The 20,473-nt window shown below is 46.0% G+C and overlaps 1 protein-coding gene across 1 annotated transcript in view; it reads left to right on the forward strand.

Moving 5' to 3' along the window:
- Positions 1 to 316: 316 nt before the first annotated feature.
- LOC115328890 (thiopurine S-methyltransferase) overlaps positions 317 to 20,473 on the forward strand; it is a 35,464-nt gene continuing 15,307 nt past the window's right edge. The window contains exons 1-4 of the mRNA XM_040210733.3: positions 317 to 417; positions 9,241 to 9,333; positions 12,283 to 12,412; positions 19,228 to 19,280. Of these exons, the coding sequence (XP_040066667.1) occupies positions 317 to 417; positions 9,241 to 9,333; positions 12,283 to 12,412; positions 19,228 to 19,280 (377 nt within the window). The remainder of the gene's footprint in view (positions 418 to 9,240; positions 9,334 to 12,282; positions 12,413 to 19,227; positions 19,281 to 20,473) is intronic.

Consider the following 20,473-nt stretch of genomic DNA (forward strand, 5'->3'; position numbering starts at 1 on the left):
GCAATCTTCTTGCGAAGGTCAATTCTAGAAATTGCAGCGGCTCTGCACAGCCCGTTATTTATTTGTTCATATATTTTTTGTTGGCTACTTTTATTTAAAACCCATTTTCTGGAGAATTAATAGCTGTTTGCTATTGTGACGCTACCACCAACAAAATTGTGCCATGGTGACAAAGTGAGGCTGAGGCATAGAGCATGGGAGAAGCGAGCCATCGCCACATCTCCTTTTCTAGCCCACCATAGCAGGATATTGGCCAATCTATACAGACCAACCCTACCGTGTTTTTCTCTGCAGCACTTCTTCCTTGAAAGCCGACATGGTGGGAACTGCAAGCAAGCCCGACGTCCTGGGACGCGACCAATGGACAAACCTTTGGGACACCGGCAAAGCGTTGTGGCACCTTGACCACGTGTATCCGTAAGCATGACAAAGTACAAGATGACGACATGGTGCCGATCAGCGTGGTGTATGAATAGACCTATTGCTAAATTACCCAAGCACCAAGAAGCATGCAGGGAACGTATAGCGAGTTCGTTTCACACGCACTGGCGCCGTTAGAGTTCTCTCCCACAATGCATAGCGCTCGCGGAGTGTCGCACGCAGAACTGGCCTCAAACGAACTCGCTAAATGCACCGAGTGCAGAGTGATGCTGTCGCATCTATGTTGTAGAAAGAGTACCCACCTCGAACCGAAAGTAGCGCTACAGAGTGCGATTCTCTTCGGTGTGATGGGTGGGAATGCAAGAGTGCAGTCGCTACCCGCGTTTATCTATAAACGTTGGTCGCGCTGCAACCTGTAGTTTTTATTTGCGATGACTTCAAGCAACTCGGCTGTCATAGAGATATTTACAGACGGCGTAAATTTCCGCAACCAGCTGACTACAAAGCAGCGGGTTGCAATCTTTGATTTCTTATAACCGTTCACACTAGAGAAAACTGATGATGCTGTCCGCGCAAAAGTTTGATCCCTTTGAGCATGATGTTATGCGCGAACCACTGAAATGGTACGGCTTAAAACTAGTTTGTTAGAATATCCAGCAAAACGTTTCGTGAGACTTTTGATTTCGACCGTCATTACAGGTGGGTCAGATTTTAGCTTTGGTGAGGGCATCGAGAACGAGGACGCTTTCTCAAACATAATACGACGGGGCGAGATAGCTCACGTAGGTAAATGTTAAACATGATGATGTTGCCAAAGCCTCGAGTAAAGTCACTATGTTAAGCTTTATGCTGCGGGAGCTTTGTCGACAGATGTTGAATTTTGCACCCGCTCACGGATGGCGATAAAGATCTCGGGGGCCGCTGGCATGCGTTTGTTTTGAGCATTTCTTTACACACTGGCAATGCCTATGAGACAGGTGTCGTTTAGGGTCTGTGCGACAAAACAGCGTCTAAAAAGTTGCAAATAAAGCACAGGTTGTCCATTGCTTCCTTCATAAAATAGCAGACGCTCACAATTCAAGGTCGCGTTTGATTCCGCTGCCCGCGGGACGACATTTCTGCCAGAAAGTCTTACTTTTTTTTCCTTTCGGTTCCGCTGTACCAATGACACATCGTAGCAGACGAACCCTCGTCGTCTGCTCCCGCTCCTCGCCGGAGCGAGGCTTGACGGAATTGCATTTTGGCGCACGCTCGATTTTCTCGGTGCAGCGGGTGCATGCACGCGTGGGCTGTCGGCGCTGAAACGAACTCGGAGAGTGCAACCACTCGTGGACCCGCTCCACGCTGCGAATGGGCACGCGTGTACACGAGTGCCGTAAAACGAACTCGCTAGTAGTTACACGCGCAGCACTTGCTCGCCTTATACCCCTATCAGACGGGTTAATTATGTGCATTTCAACCAAGTGCACTTCGCCTTTAGTGACATTTCAGTAGTGTGCCACACGGTTTATTTCTGAGGAACTTACTTGGCTTCGAGTGAGTTTGACGAACTCAATTCACTCGTTCAAGTGCGGGGCATCGATAGAAGTGTTCCAACCACGGTGGTTCCAACACTAAAACATAGCAACACAGAAATCAAAAACGTGGCGTAAATTTTATTTTATAATGAATATGAAATTTGTGAAAGAGAGGATATGCATTGCATCGCAAAAAAAAAATATATATATAGTGGTGTTGGATTTGGAGTTTAGGTTGATCTGAACCAAAATTAGCGCCGGCGTGAACTGAAAAAAAAAAAAAAAAAGACGACGACAAAGTCAGTCGTTTCAAGGCTATCTTGGTTAGCAGAGAAGGATAGATAGCCTACATTTGTTTTAGCATGTAACTATTTGAGACAATAAGATAATTAGGATCAAATTAGGCAGTGTCAGTGCCTCCTCGTAGACTTATGTGGGACGAAGCGGAACGCCAAAGTTGGATAGGCTTCTTTCCTTATCTTGGCTTACAATGATCGATCAGAATCATCCAATTGGAGTAAAAATCGTTCTTCAATGTAACGTTGTTGTACACCGCAGCTCCTGGGCACCCGTTTTCGGGTTGGTCGGCGTCGGCGTAACCGCGCGTTGCATTATGGGATGTTTCCCAAAATGACGCACGTGTGACGTCACGAGGGTAAAATCTTCCCGCCAAATTTGGCGGTAAAATTTTCGGCTAAATTTATCGGGACACTTTTACCCGTGGACGTCACGTGACGTCACACTTCAAATTTCACGTGAGGTGTCATGTGACGTCATGCGTCAATTCAGCGGGAAAATTTCTCCGCTAAATTTAGCCGGAAATTTAGCGAAAATGTTCCGCTAAGTGGGATGGGAGCAACAGGGGAGGATGGGAGGGTACGAAGGGAAAGCAGCTGCATACCCTCCCCTTCGCACCCTTCCCTCCTACTCCTCAAGAGCTGCGCTCCAATTCGGCATTAGAGAGAATTGTAAACGTCTCATTTTTTTAACGTGTCTTTATTAAGGGGTATCGGTGGTCGAGTGGACTAGCGCACACCAGATCGAAGTACACCCGTGAGCGATATAAAGGTGAACAGCCCCCTTCTTGTTTTTGACGCTCCTGCAAGTTTTGGAACAAGCTCTGTTCCAGAAGAAGGCTAGAACGCAATGTTTAGACCCCCAAGCCAAGTACCATTTGAGACGTTGAGAGTTAATATAACTTTAGGAAGCCGTAAAACAGGCAAGAAACCAGGTAAGGTGTTCACCTTCATATTGGCGGCGGGTGCACATAAAGAGAAAGCTCGCGCTGCAGATCCCAGTGATCCTGAGCTCAATCCCCAGCCCTGCCCGAAGAACACACTTCCGATGAAGTGAGTTCGGGGAGGAAACTACGCTCGCTCCGGTAGATCGAGTGTAATCTGGATAGTAGAGTTCAAGGAGTAAAAATATTAGAAGAAACTATCGGTGCGTAGAATTACTATTATTTTCATAGGTGTAATATTAAATGCAAACTTGTTTTCTGTTGGCAACAAAGTAGTGCAATGTAGAAAAACAAGCGGCGAATCAAGTTTCCAGTCCTGGCCCCTTCGCAACGGCCAACGACGGCCAGAAGCACCTGCAAGACCCCACCAGGAATCTGAAGGTGGCAGGAGAGACGCGAAGGGCTCGCTTGAAATGAAACTCGCCCAAATGGGGCAAGGTGTCTTCGAACCACCGTTCGTTCCTCTGAAAAGTCCACCGTTCTTGACTGATCACGGGGAGGCTGTCGGTCATGAAAGCGGCTATGGTGAAGGCATTGGCCTGCAGCTGCTGATCGATGTCACTCGAAATTCTTGACCGTGCCGCGTCAGCATCCAGCTCCAGCTGCCTCTCATCTGAAAGGCGTTGGGCTCTCACGGAGAAAAGTGCCCCAACCACGCGCTTCCACTGTCCAGATCGCGGATATCGCTCTCCAACTCGTCCTCCACACACTCCATGATGTTGCATTCTGGTGAGTTGCGAGTGGCCGAGTGGGCTCGCGCACACCAGCTCGGAGCACGCGGAGAAAAAGCTCGCGCTGCAGAACCCAGGGATCCTGGGTTCAATCCCCACCCTGCCCGTTTCAATCTGGATGGGCATCGTACCGGCGTGTGGACGTGTATCACTGGCTTTTAATCGCTGATCATAATTATCAAATTGGATTTAAATTTAGATTAAAGCTCGTGACCCAGTGCAACAATGTGTGGTAACGCGTTTTTAATGACACGACGAAGTTATTTATGAAAATATGCGTATCCACTTTAATATTTTCCGTGCACATTACTTTACGCATCGTCATTGCCATCATTTTGGAGTAACACTAAATTTTTCGGTGTAGCACCAACGCACTTGGAGTGTGTTTCGACGGGTTAAAGTGCACTCGCTTGTAGTGACACTAAACCAGCCCTTCTGACAGGGGTATTGCCTGCATTAAAGATTTTAAAGAAATCTTAACAGAAAGGCGTTTGCGGACGCACGTGTAAACTGCCACTTGTTTTAGACTTTTGCTGTAAAAAATGTTACTGCCAACGCCAACACGCGCAGCGCGTGTAACTACGTTCCCTGCGCGCTTCTTGATGCTTGATTAATTTAGCAACAGATATATTTCATTTTAAACCTGATTCACGATATTCGTTTTTGTTCTTATTTTCATCTTTACTGGGAATAGACTTATTTACCAGATTACCTAGACATCAAGGAGACTAGTGGGAACGGAGGTACGCGCGCTGCACGTGGTTTCCCTGTGAATGTACCTACAAACTGCCCCCCCCCCCCCCCCTCCGAAAAAAAAAAACTGCATGGTTTCTTTGCATCGCCGAACGCTCATACCGCGCCCGAATGTAGTGCTAGTGCTCCGAACCATGCACCAAAGTTTCTAAACTGACCGTTAACTTATTTCAAAGTTATACTAAGCCGTTTTTTTTTAATTTTTAATGAAAAATGGCGGCCGACCGTCCTCTCAAATACTTGGAAATGAATGGAGTTACCGATACCGGCGAAAACGGGCCTCATTTCTGATTGACATTTTCACGAAAAATTGACATAACTTTTGACTGAGAAACGGTGAGTTCTCAATCTTTGGCATCTTATTTGAGCCATTACATTTAGCCGGAAAATGAGCGTTCCCCCATGCATAGTTTAATTTTTGCAGAGCAAAAGTCGCTCATTTCTTTTAGGGGGTTACACGCTGTACTTTAATTTAAATAATAAGAATGAGTCGTTCACGAGCGTAGTTGCAAAGCGCCATTAGTTTTTAGTCTTAAGTACATAGATAGCCTCCTCTATACTGACAAAGCCAGGCAGATCGCCACGAAAAGCGGCCAACGAAATTGAAAAGGTAGAGCGGCAGACAACGAATGAGGGGAGAGCCACGTAACGGGCGCCTCGCTGCGACAAGGCGCCGAAACACGCCTCTTCCGAGCGATGCGATGTTCGCTCGTGTTCCTCGCGTTCCTTGCGCTACCACTTCTTTTCTTGTCAAGTTGGAAAACCAAGTTTCGGGTTCTCGCCGCTGCAAAAGCTGTGCGCTGAGTACAGACTCCTTGAGAAATGCTTTCTGCTACCAGATCCTCGCGCTCCGAATCTGCGACCGGGCACTCTATGGCTCCATCGTCAAACTGCCAGGCTTTGTGAGTATAGAGGAGGCTAGGGTACATAGCATTTATAGGGCCGGCCCTACGGATTTTTTGTTCGTGACAAGTAACCTCGGTGACGTCAAAGTGTAACGGGACGCTGTGACGCAATCCCAAAGGCACTTTACATTCTTATAAAAAAGGTAGTAAAAAGCTGGTAAATGCAGCAGTTACAACTGTTTTCTTACCGTCACTACCTTTTTACTAGCTATTTACTACCCCAAAGGCGCAGACAAGATGGTGGCGTCTGCTGCATCGCTGATGGCCAGCGTTAGCGACGCACGTATACTGTTTCGGAACGCAGAGGGATGTATCCATATGCAGTCGTAGGATCAAATATTGCTGGAGGGGGCATGTTTAAGGGTTGAAGCTCACTTTACAACGACCGCAGCCTCCGTTCAGCACGTTGTGGAAGCCAGCCAAGGAGTTAGAAGACATGGAGAGGGCGTGGCGTCAGCCGGTTGACTTTTTGTTAATAGGATAACGGCTAGTTCTGAAGCTCTGGCATCTGGTTAAGACCTCTAGCGCTACATTTGGGTGAAAAATAGGCGTTCGGGGTTGCATAGTTTCTTTTTGCTGAAAATAAAACATACTTTCTTTTTTTCTTTTTTTTTGGGGGGGGGGGAGGAGGAGGGCCACACTCTACTATTTAGAACTTTTACTCATGTTGCCAGCGATCAGAAACAATTATTTCTTGTAGGTATAGGACATATAGTTTGACAAGTTGCTTGTGTTTAAAAGGGTTAAGCAAAAATATTACCATATTGTAGTGTAATATTTCTGACCTTAATGGCTGGCACAAGTGGGATTCATGCATGCTCACACGCAAAGCCACTGACATGTGTCGCGTCTTAATTCCAAGGATGAGGGGGGACTTTTAAATGGGATAGCGTTCCCCACCTTTCTTGAACTGTAGGCTGGCAAACATTCGCCGAGGGCAGAGAGGACAATTGACTTTCATTTTGTAATTAAATTACACTAATAATTACTTTGCCTGAAACTACTAAAATGTAACTAAATTCTATTACGAACACCACAGGAGATTAATTAATTACAAATTCAAATTAGTTATGAAAAGTAATATTATTGCTTAAATATTTCTTTTTGCATCCTCATAAAAAATATTTATTTTGGTACCGATAATTTTATTTACATTATAAATAGGTAACCTATGTAAGACGCAGCTTGAAACCTGGTCCGCCAGGCTCAAAGCATGGCGATGCTCACCGTAAGTAAAGGGAGACATGTTTTAGAGGGGAGAGGTATGGCGGATAATATTTGGGGTTATTTCACAAGTCTTTGTGCCTCCCTTCTTCAATGTGTCTGATATGGATGGATGATTCCCCGCGACATTCAAAGAAAACAAAAAATAAATTAGCAGGAGCTCCCCCGTTGTGGTGTTTCCAAGTGATAAAATTGTTAACCTTTTATTGTGGCAATCGAACATCTGTCTTCTTGGTGGTTGCTCTATTCTGAAACATTTTATCTGCAATCGCTATACCCGTACTTTACTTATCTCCTCTTGAACTACAGATCCTAGCTGTTCTGCTACAAAATATGCAGCTTATTCGTCATTTTCGTTAAACCAGCCTCACAATACAGGGGTCATAGCTGTTTCGGGCACGAAGATTAGACCCCACCCCAATCCCTACAAAGTCTCGTTCCAGCATCAAGCTCTTCTTTATTTCATTTTTGTTTAATAGCATTGTTTTTGTTCCATTAAATTTTGTACGCTTCCAATGAACTCGCCTGCGCAATCACCCTTATTTCAGCACAGCTAAGTGCTTTCACTAGTCATGTGCGTGCTGAAATTTAAAAAAAAAAAAAAAATTCCCTTATGGTTTTTGTATGCACTCAGAAATATACCTAAAAAGGCAAGTTGTTCAGTATATTCATCGCCATCAGCGTTCTAGGCTAATTCATAACATTACTAAATTATCTACACCAAAAGTAGTGCATTTCATTTTTCGTTGTTGCAAAACGTAATTTAATTACCGTAATTTGATTAGAGCAATTTTTATTACTGCCACCTCTGGTCAAGGGGCAGGGCTGGTTTAATTGGTGTGTAGCGGGTCATTAGTGGCCCATTCCGGTGTCGCATCTTCATGACCGGCGACCGCGACCGCTAATTAGTCCCTTACCGCCTCCGCACGCTGGGGGGCACATCTACTCTGCGTTTCACTTAAAATGAATTTTTAACGGGTAAGAAGTTTGCTCTAAAACTGATCTCATGGGAAGTATCACCTTGGAAAAATTCTGCTTAGAAGATTGTCTTGCTATTGTATTGCTACTAAAAGATTCTTGGTTTACCGCTATTGGTGCTAAACCACTAGCGTTAAACCAAGTGTTTAATGGAGTTAGTGGAGCTTGTGGTTAATGTTACAGTTAGAGTTAGAGTTAGTGAGTTAGAGTTTGTTAGAGTTAGAGTTAGAGTGAGTGTATTTCATTGCGCTAGTTCCATTAACTTGCGGATACGCTTTTTGTGACTGCACTTAATCTGAAAACCTAGCCTAAATAGGCTAGGTTTAGAACATTCGCATTATTTTAGGGGTTACGAAAACAAGCAATAAATGTCCGAATCGTTGGTATAGGCCAATGAAAGGAGCCAGAGCCACTACATGAGCCGCGCTTAGAGTATCGGCACTCCGTTCCCCGATCAGCTAGTGGGAGCCGCCATCTTGGTGCTTAGAGCACAGCAGACACGACTGTCGATCGTCAAAATTCAAAGATGTGACTTCCTGAACTTTATACACGGTAGTAGGAAGCACAGGTGATATTGTTTTGCTCTCTCTCGAAATGTTCTAACATTTCTGGAGGACGGTAAAACGTTTCCTGCGATTACAAATGAAGCTTCAGATAACTGGCAGCCATTATTTAAAGTCAGAATATGGCCAAATGTCGTTACTCTGGAGCGTAGTTTACTCGGTGGCTCGAGTAGGAGCGAAACGCCTGGTCGGATTCGGGTTCGCTTCGTGGCCGCCTCTCGAAGCCGGATGCGCAACGCGGGTCCGTCGCTAAGCATGCTTGATTCAGACGTCCTCCGCGGTTGCCTACCGGAGCTTTAGCTCCGAGTTCTCGACCGGAGCGTGAAGCTGGGCAGAGACGTTGTATTCGAATGCGTAATTGTATATAAGGCTCAGCGGAAAGCAAACTGCTTCCATCCTCAAGCACCTCAGTCCATCATTCACCGGTAGCACTATATGGCGCGATGCACGTTACAGACTCCAGGCTATAGCAGGTTTACCCCACTGGCTAGATTTAAATTCTAGAGCGACGACACGAGAGACGCCCACCGGGGTTGACTAAAATGACGCGCTCTAAACCATATCCTCCTATATACTGACAAAGCCTAGCAGATCGTCCCGAGAAGCGACCGCCGAAATAGAAAAGGTGGAGCGGCAGACAACGGATATGAGGAGAGCCACGTGACTGGCGCCCCGTTGCGGCGAGACGTCGAAACACACTTCGCTCGAGCGAACTATTGTGTTTTGGGTCCTCGCCTTTGAAAAATTTGTGCGCTGACGTCCAGCTTCCCCGAGAAATGGCTCTCTAATGCTCTGTGCTACCAGATCCTCGCGCTCCAAGTCTGCGACCGAGCACTTTATGGCTCAGTTGTCGAACTGTCGGGCTTTGTGAGTATAGAGGAGGCTATGTCTAAACATACAGGCAGCACAATCGCTTTTTTTACGTAGCGTCCGCGTCCATTCGCGCAGGCTCCTGGAGAAGCACAAAGACCTCATTCTGGCCGGAAAACAAGATGCCCGCGTCTACATCCCGATGTGTGGAAAGGCACCCGAGTTGAAATGGTGAGGACGGTTATCATTTTCGTTTTCTATTTCACCCGAGGCCGTATACGGCTAAGGAGGATCAGTTAAAGTACGTGCTGACAGCAATTTTTTGCCAATCTTCTTTTTATTTAGCAAGGTCAGAAACGTTGTTTAAGCAGACTGTAAGTTGCTTTAAGCTGCAGCTACACTGCTTCTACACCATGCAAAAAAACGGGTTTTTTTGCTGCAGACATGATGAGAACCTTATCAGCGGACAAGCCTGAAGCGTATTCCAAGAATGCGTGCTTTAAACATGCTCGAGCTCTGAAGCATGTTCGAAGAGCCCACAATATGTATGTTTGCAAACATGTCTGCAAACCGTTTTGCTATGACCAACGCGACCAAGGAATACCTTAGACAGTGTCGCATACAGACTGTCGCATGTACGATGTATTTTCAGTGCGACTGCCGCTTTACTCACCGCGTGTACTCATAATAAGGCGGCTGCCAAACCCAGCAACACGACACATCGACCCCTTTGTAAAGCGCCTTCGCGGAACGGGCGACAAGGGAACCATACTGTCTCTGCCCCCCCTGTTATAGGGTCCCACCGGAAGTCAAGAGATATTACCAACTGCAACCCGTGACATTCGTAGCCCTTTTCCTATGTTTCTTTTGGTTTTAGCTTTCTAAGGCACACCTTGGTTGCCGGTATATGCCCCGCTCTCCTTCAGATTTTTTTTTTTTTTTTTTTTTTTTAAGTTGCGAATAAGTTGCGGGGCCCAGGTTTGTGGGAGCCACAGCCGGCAGATGCAGGCCGTCTTGCCCGGTGCGACGAGGCGCGACAAGTATTAGACACAACTTCTGTTGTTTGTTTGTTTTTTTCTCTTTTTTTTATGGGCGTTTTTATTGTGAAACGAGGGAGTGTCGCCTTTTCCCCCACCTTAGAAACTAGGGCTGGGCAATTGATCAATTAACCTACCGATTAATCGATTAATGCTTTAATCGCGATTAATTTGTTTAACCGGTTAATCGGTAAAAATTTGAAGAACAAAAATTAAATAAAAATTAAATGCTTTCACCAAGCAGACACGGACGAGCACACATGTATGAAGTGAAAACTTTAGGCAAGATATTACCTTAAGGTAAACTGTAAGGGGCAGATTTGTAACTTCATACACGTGCAGAAGGTTTTCACATGTCCCAGCGATTTCAACGCCGTGCGAGTGTCCGTTTAGTGCAGCAGAGGCTACTGTGAGCAATCAAAAGAAGCCGCCCATCGTGGAGAATATCAACGAACATTTTTGTCTCATGGAGTTGAAGTAGTAATCTGTGAGTGTGAGTGTCTTTGCACTGTTCTTAACTAAGCATGAAGGTTGATTCATAATCAAAATTATTGCGTCGTTTAACACATGTTCAGCAAAAAAAAGAAAAAAAAAAGATGGAATTTTTATTTTTAAGCAGTATTATTAAGCATGGAAATGAACGAGACCGATTAATCGATTAATCAATCGATTAAAGGGTGGCGATTAATCGGGTTAAAATTTTTAATCGACGCCCAGCCCTAATAAAAGCATTTTGCGTAGTGCGTTATGTATCCGGGAAGGGGGCTGTACAGCCGGACATGTTACTAAAGTAAAAGGTAACAAAAGTGCGCTTATCGTTTCGTTTCTTGAAGCGTGACCAACTCCCTACTTTGACCTTTACCTTCAAAGTCCTATAACGCATCAAATGCACTAGAGGAAATTGGTGTATATGTTTTCCCGCTAAATTTAGCGGAGACTCGGAATGGTTATATAGATCACGTGACGTCAGGACACGTGACCTCCATTTTCTGCGCTAAACAGTGGGAAACGTGGACTTGTGTCTCGGTCACAAGACGTTAAATTTCACGCTAAATTTAGCGGGTAACTGAATTGGTGAATGGGAGACGTGACGTCAATTTCCCGCTAAATTTAAAGGAGAAACTGAGTTGACATATAGGTCACGTGCCTTCAATTTTCCCCAAGGTGTATAGGTCACGTCATGTCACGTGACGCTACTTTTCCCGCTAAATTTATCGGAAATGCACGGACAGATGGACGGGCAGACGGTAGGACAAAAGTGTGGGAGGAGGGGGGGAAGCGTTAAAAAGCATTTTATGGTTCAAAAAGTCCGACCCCCCGTGGTATGTTACTAAGTTTCCTTTTCATGCGTTGAACAGATATATTGTATGTAGGTATATCATACATTACCTTTATGTTATTTCATCAAGGCGTAGACGTTTCCAACGCCAGAAGCATCGTTTTTTTCTTCAACAACGAAATTATGTAAGTACTTCGCGTAGCTCATGAATAATTGAAAACGAGCGTGTTGTTGAATTGATACGAATGCTTGAAAGAATAAAACATCGACGACGTGGACGGAGAGAGAGAGACATGTTTTTATTTGATGAGGGAACAGGACTCCTCTCAAAAACAGGAGGATGAAAGAAATCTTGTTTCCGTCCTCGTCCTCGATGTTTTATTCTTTCAAGTATTCGCAGCCCATGAATAACGCGCAAAACTTCCTCTTTTCTTGATGTGACAACGAGTATAGATATAAGTAACGCATTACGTACAAATCTGCTTGCAGCTGGTGGCACGTGCTTCGGGATTTCACGTGCTAACGGGGAGCTCCGGCACGTGTTCCTAACCGAAGTTTGGGGTAGACGGCACTTCACATATGGTTCCGTCACTACTTTTTCAGAATTGGGGGAAGGGGAGGGAAAGGGGGGGGGGTTAAAAAAATCTCCCAGTGCAGTTTTTTTTCTTTTTTTTTTTTTTTGTTAAAGATAATACCCAATAACAGCAGAATATGTTGACCTGTCACCTTATTTTTTACACCGAAATAAACCTACTTTAGATTCAAGTGAAGCTGTAGGCTGACTTCGCTTGTTATTTGTTCAACCGTAAAATGAAGGGAAAAGAAAACAATACTCACATATAATTTATTGACCGTCGTGAGCAGGTTTTACAGCATGGGCCATCGTGTCGTCGGCGTGGAGTTCATCGAATCGATTGCCCGGGGCTTTTTCCTCGACAATGGTCTTACTTTCCACGAAGCCAAGTGTCCTGTACTCGACTGCAAGATCTTTCAGGTAGAGAATTTTAAGTATTGACAATTTAAGAACGTTTTCCAACCCCAGGCACGCTAGCCACGATCATTTGATGAATATATTATTACCGACAAACACTTCGAATTGAGCTGCGGCTTGCGCCATCTATAATCGATGACAGGTTAAGATCTCAGTAGAAGTTCCAGCTCCGGTACTTTCTCATTGCCTTCCGTAGGTGTGACGAAGTATTATCAAAGGCAGAAAGCCCGCACTCGCGGTGGAGCGCCCACCGGGTTCCTAAACTCTCAAAAAAAAAATTGGGTTGTGTGTGTGTTTATACAGCCTAGAACTTGGTCTGCCTCACAGGGGCGACGAGTCTCCCAGCTGTAGATGAGAAATTTAGCCAGTGCGGTACAGCCGCTAGCCTGGGGTCTTTAACGTGCATCACGCAGTAGTGATACACGACCGCACGCCGGTACGATGCTCATCCAGATCGAAACGGGCAGGGGTGGGGCTCGAACCCAGGATCCCTAGGTTCTGCAGCGCGAGCTTTCGCTCCACGTGCTCCGAGCTGGTGTGCGCTAGACCACTCGGCCACCGATCCCCCTCCTAAACTCTCACCGACTATAACCACTGTTTAATCTTGCCCCTTACTATAAATATTTGTAGAATATGCAAAGGCTTAAATTATTTTAATATTACACTAACCAGTGTGCGACACCGCACAAATATCATCACCTTCACTGGCGCTGGAAATGTGGAATTATGATGATAATAACGACGATAGATATATGGTAGAAAAACTACAGAGGCTGGAATACATACTAGACTTACTAGTGTGTTCAGCGCCGGCAGAAAGGATAATATTTTTTTTTGCGATGACAGCAGCGGCTTCTCTGCAGTCGTACACCTCGGGAGGCCCCGAGAAACGTGGAGGGTGTCGTGCGATTAGCACAGAGGCTGCGATCGAAGAGCCGGAAAGCGTGTCCAGGCGCTTTTAGAAGAAGAATTAGGTCGATATATATGAAGAAAGCAGGGAGGTTGAGCTGACCATAAACTGACGCATGATTAAAATTCCTACCGCAAAAAGGGAACCGCACGAACGTACGACTGTGCGGTCGTGGACGTCGAGATTTTGTTTTTTTAGGGAAGGGGGGGGGGGGGGGAAACCAGACCCCCCGCCCCCTTCAGTGCCGGGGGGTGGTGCCCTTGGTATCCGTGGGGCGCCGCCGGCCAGCGTTTTCTCTGCCCAGTGGCGCCCCCCCCCCCCCCCCCCCCAAATTAAAAGGTTAAAAGGCGCAAACAAACAGGACGAAAAAAGAGGCACGTACGACACGGAGAGGCGCCAACTTCCAACTGATTTATTGAAACACGAATCATCGTCAAACTCGATCCCAATCGCCTAAACACATGAAACTGATAAAAATTCCTATCATTCATTACACACATCCTTCAAGAAACACAATTTCTTTGGTTAACAGATAAAGAGATGGCATGCTTACGCATCTTTCAGCCGCTTTGTGTATACAGAAAGCTTCGATTAGTTCTCTTTGCATTTTTTCATTCCCTTTTTTTATAAACCTTGTGCGCTCAAACAAAGGTTCGCACCCACATCGTTTGCAGTGCTCCGCAAGATGCCCACCCGAAATATTGCGTACGGCAAGCTTATGTTCGCGTGCTCTTTCATTAAAGCATCGGCCTGTCTGACCGATGTAAACTTGGCCGCAACTAAAAAGAATCTCATAAACAACCTTAGTCACGCATTCGGTGTATCTTGTTACATGTTTCTTTGAGCACACTACATACTTCCGTTTTGTCATCGCGGAGCATAACTTTGAAAGTTTGCACGGGGCTTAGAAGACGACGTTAACCCTGTGTCTAACAGACATCTTTTTTAAATTGTGGGACACTTTGTGCAAATATGGTATCACCCGCACTGGCATCTTGTCTGTCTTTTCACGACTTTTGTCAACACCCTCTCGTTTAATTTTCTTTAAGAGCCTTTCACACACACTTGTCACTAAGCTCTTCGGGTAACCGGCCCTCGTCAAGCGTGCAACCTGCTGATCAAAGCTGACCGGCAGTCTATGCGGGCAGCTTTTTGTAATGGCTGCGTGAAGGCAGGTGAATGCAATCCCCCGTTTTACGAGCTTAGAGTGGGCACTGCTAAAAGAAAGGAGGCCTTTCTTAGTTCGTGGATTATAACTCCAGCACAAATGATCCTTAGTAAAAAAGAGCTGTAAATCTAGAAACTGAATACTGCCTTCATTAGGCATTTCCCAAGTGAAGTTCAGTCCGCCGGACAATGACTTAAACAGATTAATAATTTCTGCCACGTCATTTTCCATACAATTCGCTGTAAATTCCCCCAAAATAACCAAAACATCATCCACATAGCGGAAGATCTTGACCACATTCATCCCGTCAAGATTCCTCGATATGCGCTTGTCCATGGCAGAAAGATAAATGTCACACAAAACAGGTGCCACTGAAGAACCAATACAAATACCACTCTTCTGTACGTAGAACTGTTCATTAAAAACAGCGGCCGTGGACTGAAAGTAAAATTCTAACAGCGCTATAAAATGGTCGCAGTTGACACCGCAGAATTCTGGAACCCCACTTCACCTGACTGCGTTATGCTCTCACGAACAGCGACGTAAAGTCCATCATGGGGAACCGAGTAAAACAACTCTTCTACATCCACAGAAAAGGCTGTGGCCGCATTCTGCAACCCTGTTTTCAAATCTTGAACTAGTTCCCCGGAGCTTCGAACCAGAAAGGGATCGTCAATGACTAAGGCACTTAGGTGACGCTGTAAGTACCCGCTGACCTGGACCTGCCAGGCACTCTTTTTCGAGACAATGACTTGCAAGGGACAGCTAGTCTTATGAGTCTTGCCGCCCCTTAATAAGACCTCCAAAAAACCATATTTAGCTGCCTTGTTGACCGCCTTTAATCCTTCAAGGTTCACGTCTTTGAGCAACCTCAGGGCAGCCGTCCTTTGCTTCTTCGGGAGAAATTGGGCAGGCTTGAAATTCTTTTCAATAGCCGCTAAAGCCTTGTCCTGGAAAAGATCTTCCCTCATCACAACAGAACCACCCTCTTTGTCGGCTTCAACCACTGTAAGCCCACTGTCCTTGATAAAGTCAACGATTTTTCTAACTCGAGGTTGTTTCCTCGGTTCTCGACTCACTGTGTGCTTGAGACAGTCCACTCCTTCACTGATGGCTCGCTCTCTGTCCTGTTCACGGACGCGGTTGGCAACCCGACGCACCATGCCCGGTAGCTCATGCTGCTTTGAAGAAGGTTCATAGCTGTACTTCGGACCCTTTTCCAGAGTCATCCGTACGTCTCCTGGCAAGGGGACATCGCCCAGTACAGTGACGTTGTTCGCACAAGTGGCCGCACTTTTCATCTTGGGCGGAAGGTTCATGCGTATGCGCTGCCACAAAAAGTCTGTCAACTGGGCCGCCAACCTCCTGTAACCAGGAAGCCGACGGTCTGCGGAGCAAGGTTCACTCCCTTCGTAAACCAAAACCTGCAACCAGTCTTGATACATTCGCACCTGTCGCCAATGCTCCGACTTCACAATCTTGCACACTCTTCTGGCATGACCCCATGATGTCTCCAGCAGTCCGAAAAGGGCGCGCACCTCCGGAGGCACAAACTTTGTTTTGATGCAATGCGTTAGGAAACGGGACTGGCATGTAGAAATGACAATGAGGTTAACACAGCTGATGGCTGGATCTTGCTTGACGTGATGATATAGGAAAGAGCCCAGAGTAGAAGTGTCTCTTTTTTCGTCCTGTTTGTTCGCGTCTTTTAACCTTTTAATCGATACGAACCAACTAGCCCCAACCAAAGTTTTATTGCCCCCCCCCCCCCCCCCAACCGGTTGGTACGCCCATGATTGCGACGGTGCTTTTTGGGAATAATGGTACTAGTTACCATGACGTACTGGCTCTCCAATTTGATTTCGAGTCTCTCGGCGACGATAGCACTTAAAAACTAGTGTTGCATATAGTTACAAAACATAGATATGAAAAATGTTCCAGAGAAAAAAAAAACAGTGAACTTTAATTATTACAAAATGACGCATGCACAATAAATGTCCATTAAATATTACAAGAAAGATGCAAACTCGCAAAATGTCTTTAATTCACAACAAATGTTCTATATATAACACAAATTATTGTCAATGCATTGCAAAATGACTAGAAATCACAAAAAAAGATGTCGTACATCTAATGTCTTAAATGTAAACACTTCGACGGAACTCCGCATGGTTAGGTAAGCAATAAGAAAGGATATTTAGTATCCTTTCTTGTAAGAAAGTATTTTAGTATCCTTTCAATGTGCCTTACGTTTCGAAGCAGGCTCGGCTCCGTGTTCAAGGAAGGCGTTTACGGTAGCCAACCTCACAATGCAAGCAATCGAGCAAAAATATTTAAGCACGCTTTCGCCATACCCACTCTATGTTTACGTTACGTGGATGATTGCTTCTGTGTTGTCAAGACCAGTGACAAGAACGGCTGCTCATTTTCTGTTTGACCAGTGCACTGCTTTGAGAAGTATGTGTTACCAAAGGCTACAAAGCTCTCTCCCTCAAGTGGCTTAAACGTTGTTCCATAACACATAGCTGTGTTTTCCACTTTTATCAGCTCAGTTTAAGCTTCCACTGTGGTATACACCTCTATATCTAGTCCCCAAACCGCGGAGATACAGGCAGCATCGCGCTGCACTCTCACGACTCAGGGAAGATTATGTCATTCGCTTTTTAGTCAGCACATGGATGTCGCTTCCTGGCTCACACTATCCGTAAGGTAAAGAGACCGGGTCATCCTTGAGCACGATCTTCTACCAGGACGTGGTTGGCGGCTGCAGGTTGTTGTAAAACCGAGATGTGCCCGACTGCTGCGCTGATGTTGAGCTTGTCCCCTCGTCTTGGTCATCTGCAGCTTCCCAGAAACTTTCTTCCTCGTCCTTTTGTTTTATCTCCGAGGCGGCGAGAGTTTGCGGCACAGGTTTTTTGCTTTCATTTTGTGGGGAGATTTCGGGTAAAATAACTTGGCGCGACAGACAAAATGGTACGAATGGCATTTTTCTTCAAAAAAGGTCTTTCGAGATCAATCTCAGGAAGCTCACCGTTTGCAAGGTGCTTGAACGTCTTTTCCACGTACTATTATTTGAAGTGTCTTGCAAAAACAGCGCAGGTGCTGTCGAGCTTCTTGTCAGCCCAATTGATGTTGCGGGCCCATGCCTCCAAATGCTCGACGTCCTTCGGAGCACGGAACAGTGTAATTTTCTCTTTGCACAACCTGTATCCGCTAATGAACAAAAGGTTAGGGCGCCAACGAGTTGGTGGTGGCAAAACCTTTGGCTAAAAACCCCGAGACTGGAACGAAAAGGGACGAACAACCACAAAGCCCCCCAAAAAAACTTTGTGTTTGTCCGTCCCTACTTGTCCAAGTCTCGAGGTTTCTTAGTCAAATGGTCAAATGTTGTACCCGCTGTCACAATTTTGTACAAACAAGTTTTACCCCATTTGGTGCCATTGCATGCCAATCGGTCACAAAGAACAAGGAACCGGCCGCGCTTTACGCGGATCTCGTAGCCTTTAATCGTACGAAGGGAAGCAGCCGGTAACCGAACTGCTCGCTCGACCGCCACCTAGCGGCGTTGTCGCAGCGCATTTCCCTGGCGCCCATAGGAAACGCCTCCACTCCGAAGACTAGTCAGTATTCTAGCCTCCGTAGTAAGGCGGTAGCCTCCTACGTAAACTGGTGGCCAATATCAGACGACAGAAGTGTTGCCTGTTATTAGCCTTGCCGGTGACAACTTAAGAGTTCAGGGGAAACTCCTCCCACCTTTTTACACTTTAGCAGAGTGACCATTGGAGAGGAGATAGACGGACGGGAGGAACTTCCCCTGAACTCTTAACCTGTAACCGACTATATGCTATTTGCCATATTCGGGCACCGCCCTGCGTAATGCAAAAAGCCGTTTTGTAGCATGGGAAGAAGGGGACATTTAGGAAAAGCTTGAAAAATGTTGTGACACGCTGGATTAACTTGTCACTTCTGAGTGAAACGCAGATCAAAAATGGCTGCGCTCAAGCTATTTTGCCAGTCCCTGTTCCTCCCGAAGCACAATTACGAGCCTGCCCAGATAGACGAGAAAAGAGTCAAAGTACAGGCTAGCTGGTGGAAGTCAACCATTTCGTCGTTTACCCTGAGACTGGGGGGTTTTTTGAAGAGCAGAAGTTGAGACCTGTCTGTTTTCTGCTACTTCTGCTCTTCATTGAGACCTGTCTGTTTTCTGCTACTTCTGCTCTTCAAAAAAAAACCCAGTCTCAGGGTAAACGACGAAATGGTTGACTGCCCAGATAGGTTTGGAGGAGAGCTGGCACTTACGCAAAGATCTCTTCGAAAAACGTGCAATTAAATAATAATCTGGATTGTGTGGATTTCTAGACAGCGTGTAGTTGGTCAGCCATTTCAAAGTTGCGACGAGTCACACGCTGTAGATGAGAAATTTAGACAGTGCAGTACAACCGCTAGCCTGTGGTCTTAAACGTGACCCACGCAGTATAGTGGTACACGACCGCACGCCGGTACGATGCTCATCCAGATCAAAACGGGCAGGGGGTGGGGATTGAACCCAAGATCCCTGGGTTCTGCAATAAAGTTTATTCATTCATTCCCTGGGTTCTGCAGCGCGAGCTTTCGCTCCACGTGCTCCGAGCTGGTGTGCGCTAGCCCACTAAGCAACCGATCCCCCCCCCCCCCAAAAAAAAAAAAAAGTGTAGTTCTTGGTTTAACTATTTGCGTCTTGTCACCTCTTTTTCTTCACAGAGTCCTGATAAGAGGTTGCAAATATTTGTCTGCAGTGTGTTCGACTTTAACAAGTGAGTGTTCTACTGCTATTACACATAACTTTATAAAAGCTCAATTAATTACGCACAGAAAACTCCTCGTGACCTTGCGCTTTTTTAGAGCGCAGCACTTAGAGCTCGTTCCCGTGTTTTGCGGCGTCGGCGTAACCGAAGGAGGAGGGGAGCGTATGGAAAGGGAGGAGGGGAGGGGACGGAGAGGGGTGGGGGTATGGAGGCGAGGGGAGGGTACGGAGGAAGGAGGAGAGAATATAGAGGAAAAGGCCAGGTTATTGAGGGTAGGGGGAAGGGTACGGAGGAGGAGGAGAGGGTACGGGGGAAGAAGGAGGGTTAGAATACGGAGAAGGGTACAGTAAGGGCCCTCCTCTTCCCCTGCTCCTCCTAGAAACGTCACCGGCAGCCACATTTGTACATATATTTTTTCTTTCTCAAATTGTTTAGCAACGTATATCGCAAAATCAAAATACCTCAAAAGCTGCGCTCTAATCTCGCATAACAGAGATTTGTAAACGTCTTTCATTTTTTCCTTTGCGTCATTGGTTCAACCAATGACAGGAGACACGCCTAAACGACGAGTGCCATGACGATGCACTTTTCGCGTACCCTGATTGGCTCCGTTGGATCCTAGCGTCGACTGTGGGTGGACAATATTAGGCAGTTTGAGGCAATCGTTTTTTATTTTTTTATTATCTTATTTTAGAGCTCACGCTTCCGAAATTTTGGATGGGGTGCAGCAGCTTCGTTCCGTAAAGCCGTACGTGATATTTAACGCGTTTGGTGAATCGTAAAACCGTGTAAACGATGATGGTGATTAACGTTTGACCGGCAGAGCCATCTTGTAGTCAACGTCTTAAACGTTCCGCGTGCAAACCCGCGGGCCGTGTCTTGAGGTTTACGGCGTGCTACTGACGTGCGCGAGACGGCCAAGGTAACTTTTGCCTGTCGGAATTTCAAATCGCTAGAGACAGATAGTGTGAAGAGCGTCGAAGCGACCATAAAGCTCGGTGATGTGTCTCTATTCTTTAAAACTTGAACGACCGTTCACGTAGCGCGTTGTCAAACTATGGTGCCTGGAACGCGTCTCCGACTGATGTGTTTACCGCACCCAAAAAAAGCGGCCCCTCGATTTCCGCCTGATGACGTTATAGACGTGTTACGCTGCCGCCGGTCGCTATCCTGGCGGCGTTTCAGCAGTGGTGGCGATTGTG

The sequence above is a fragment of the Ixodes scapularis genome, unplaced genomic scaffold (genome assembly GCF_016920785.2).
Source record: "Ixodes scapularis isolate PalLabHiFi unplaced genomic scaffold, ASM1692078v2 PGA_scaffold8__174_contigs__length_109621045, whole genome shotgun sequence".
NCBI classification, from domain to species: Eukaryota; Metazoa; Arthropoda; class Arachnida; order Ixodida; family Ixodidae; genus Ixodes; species Ixodes scapularis.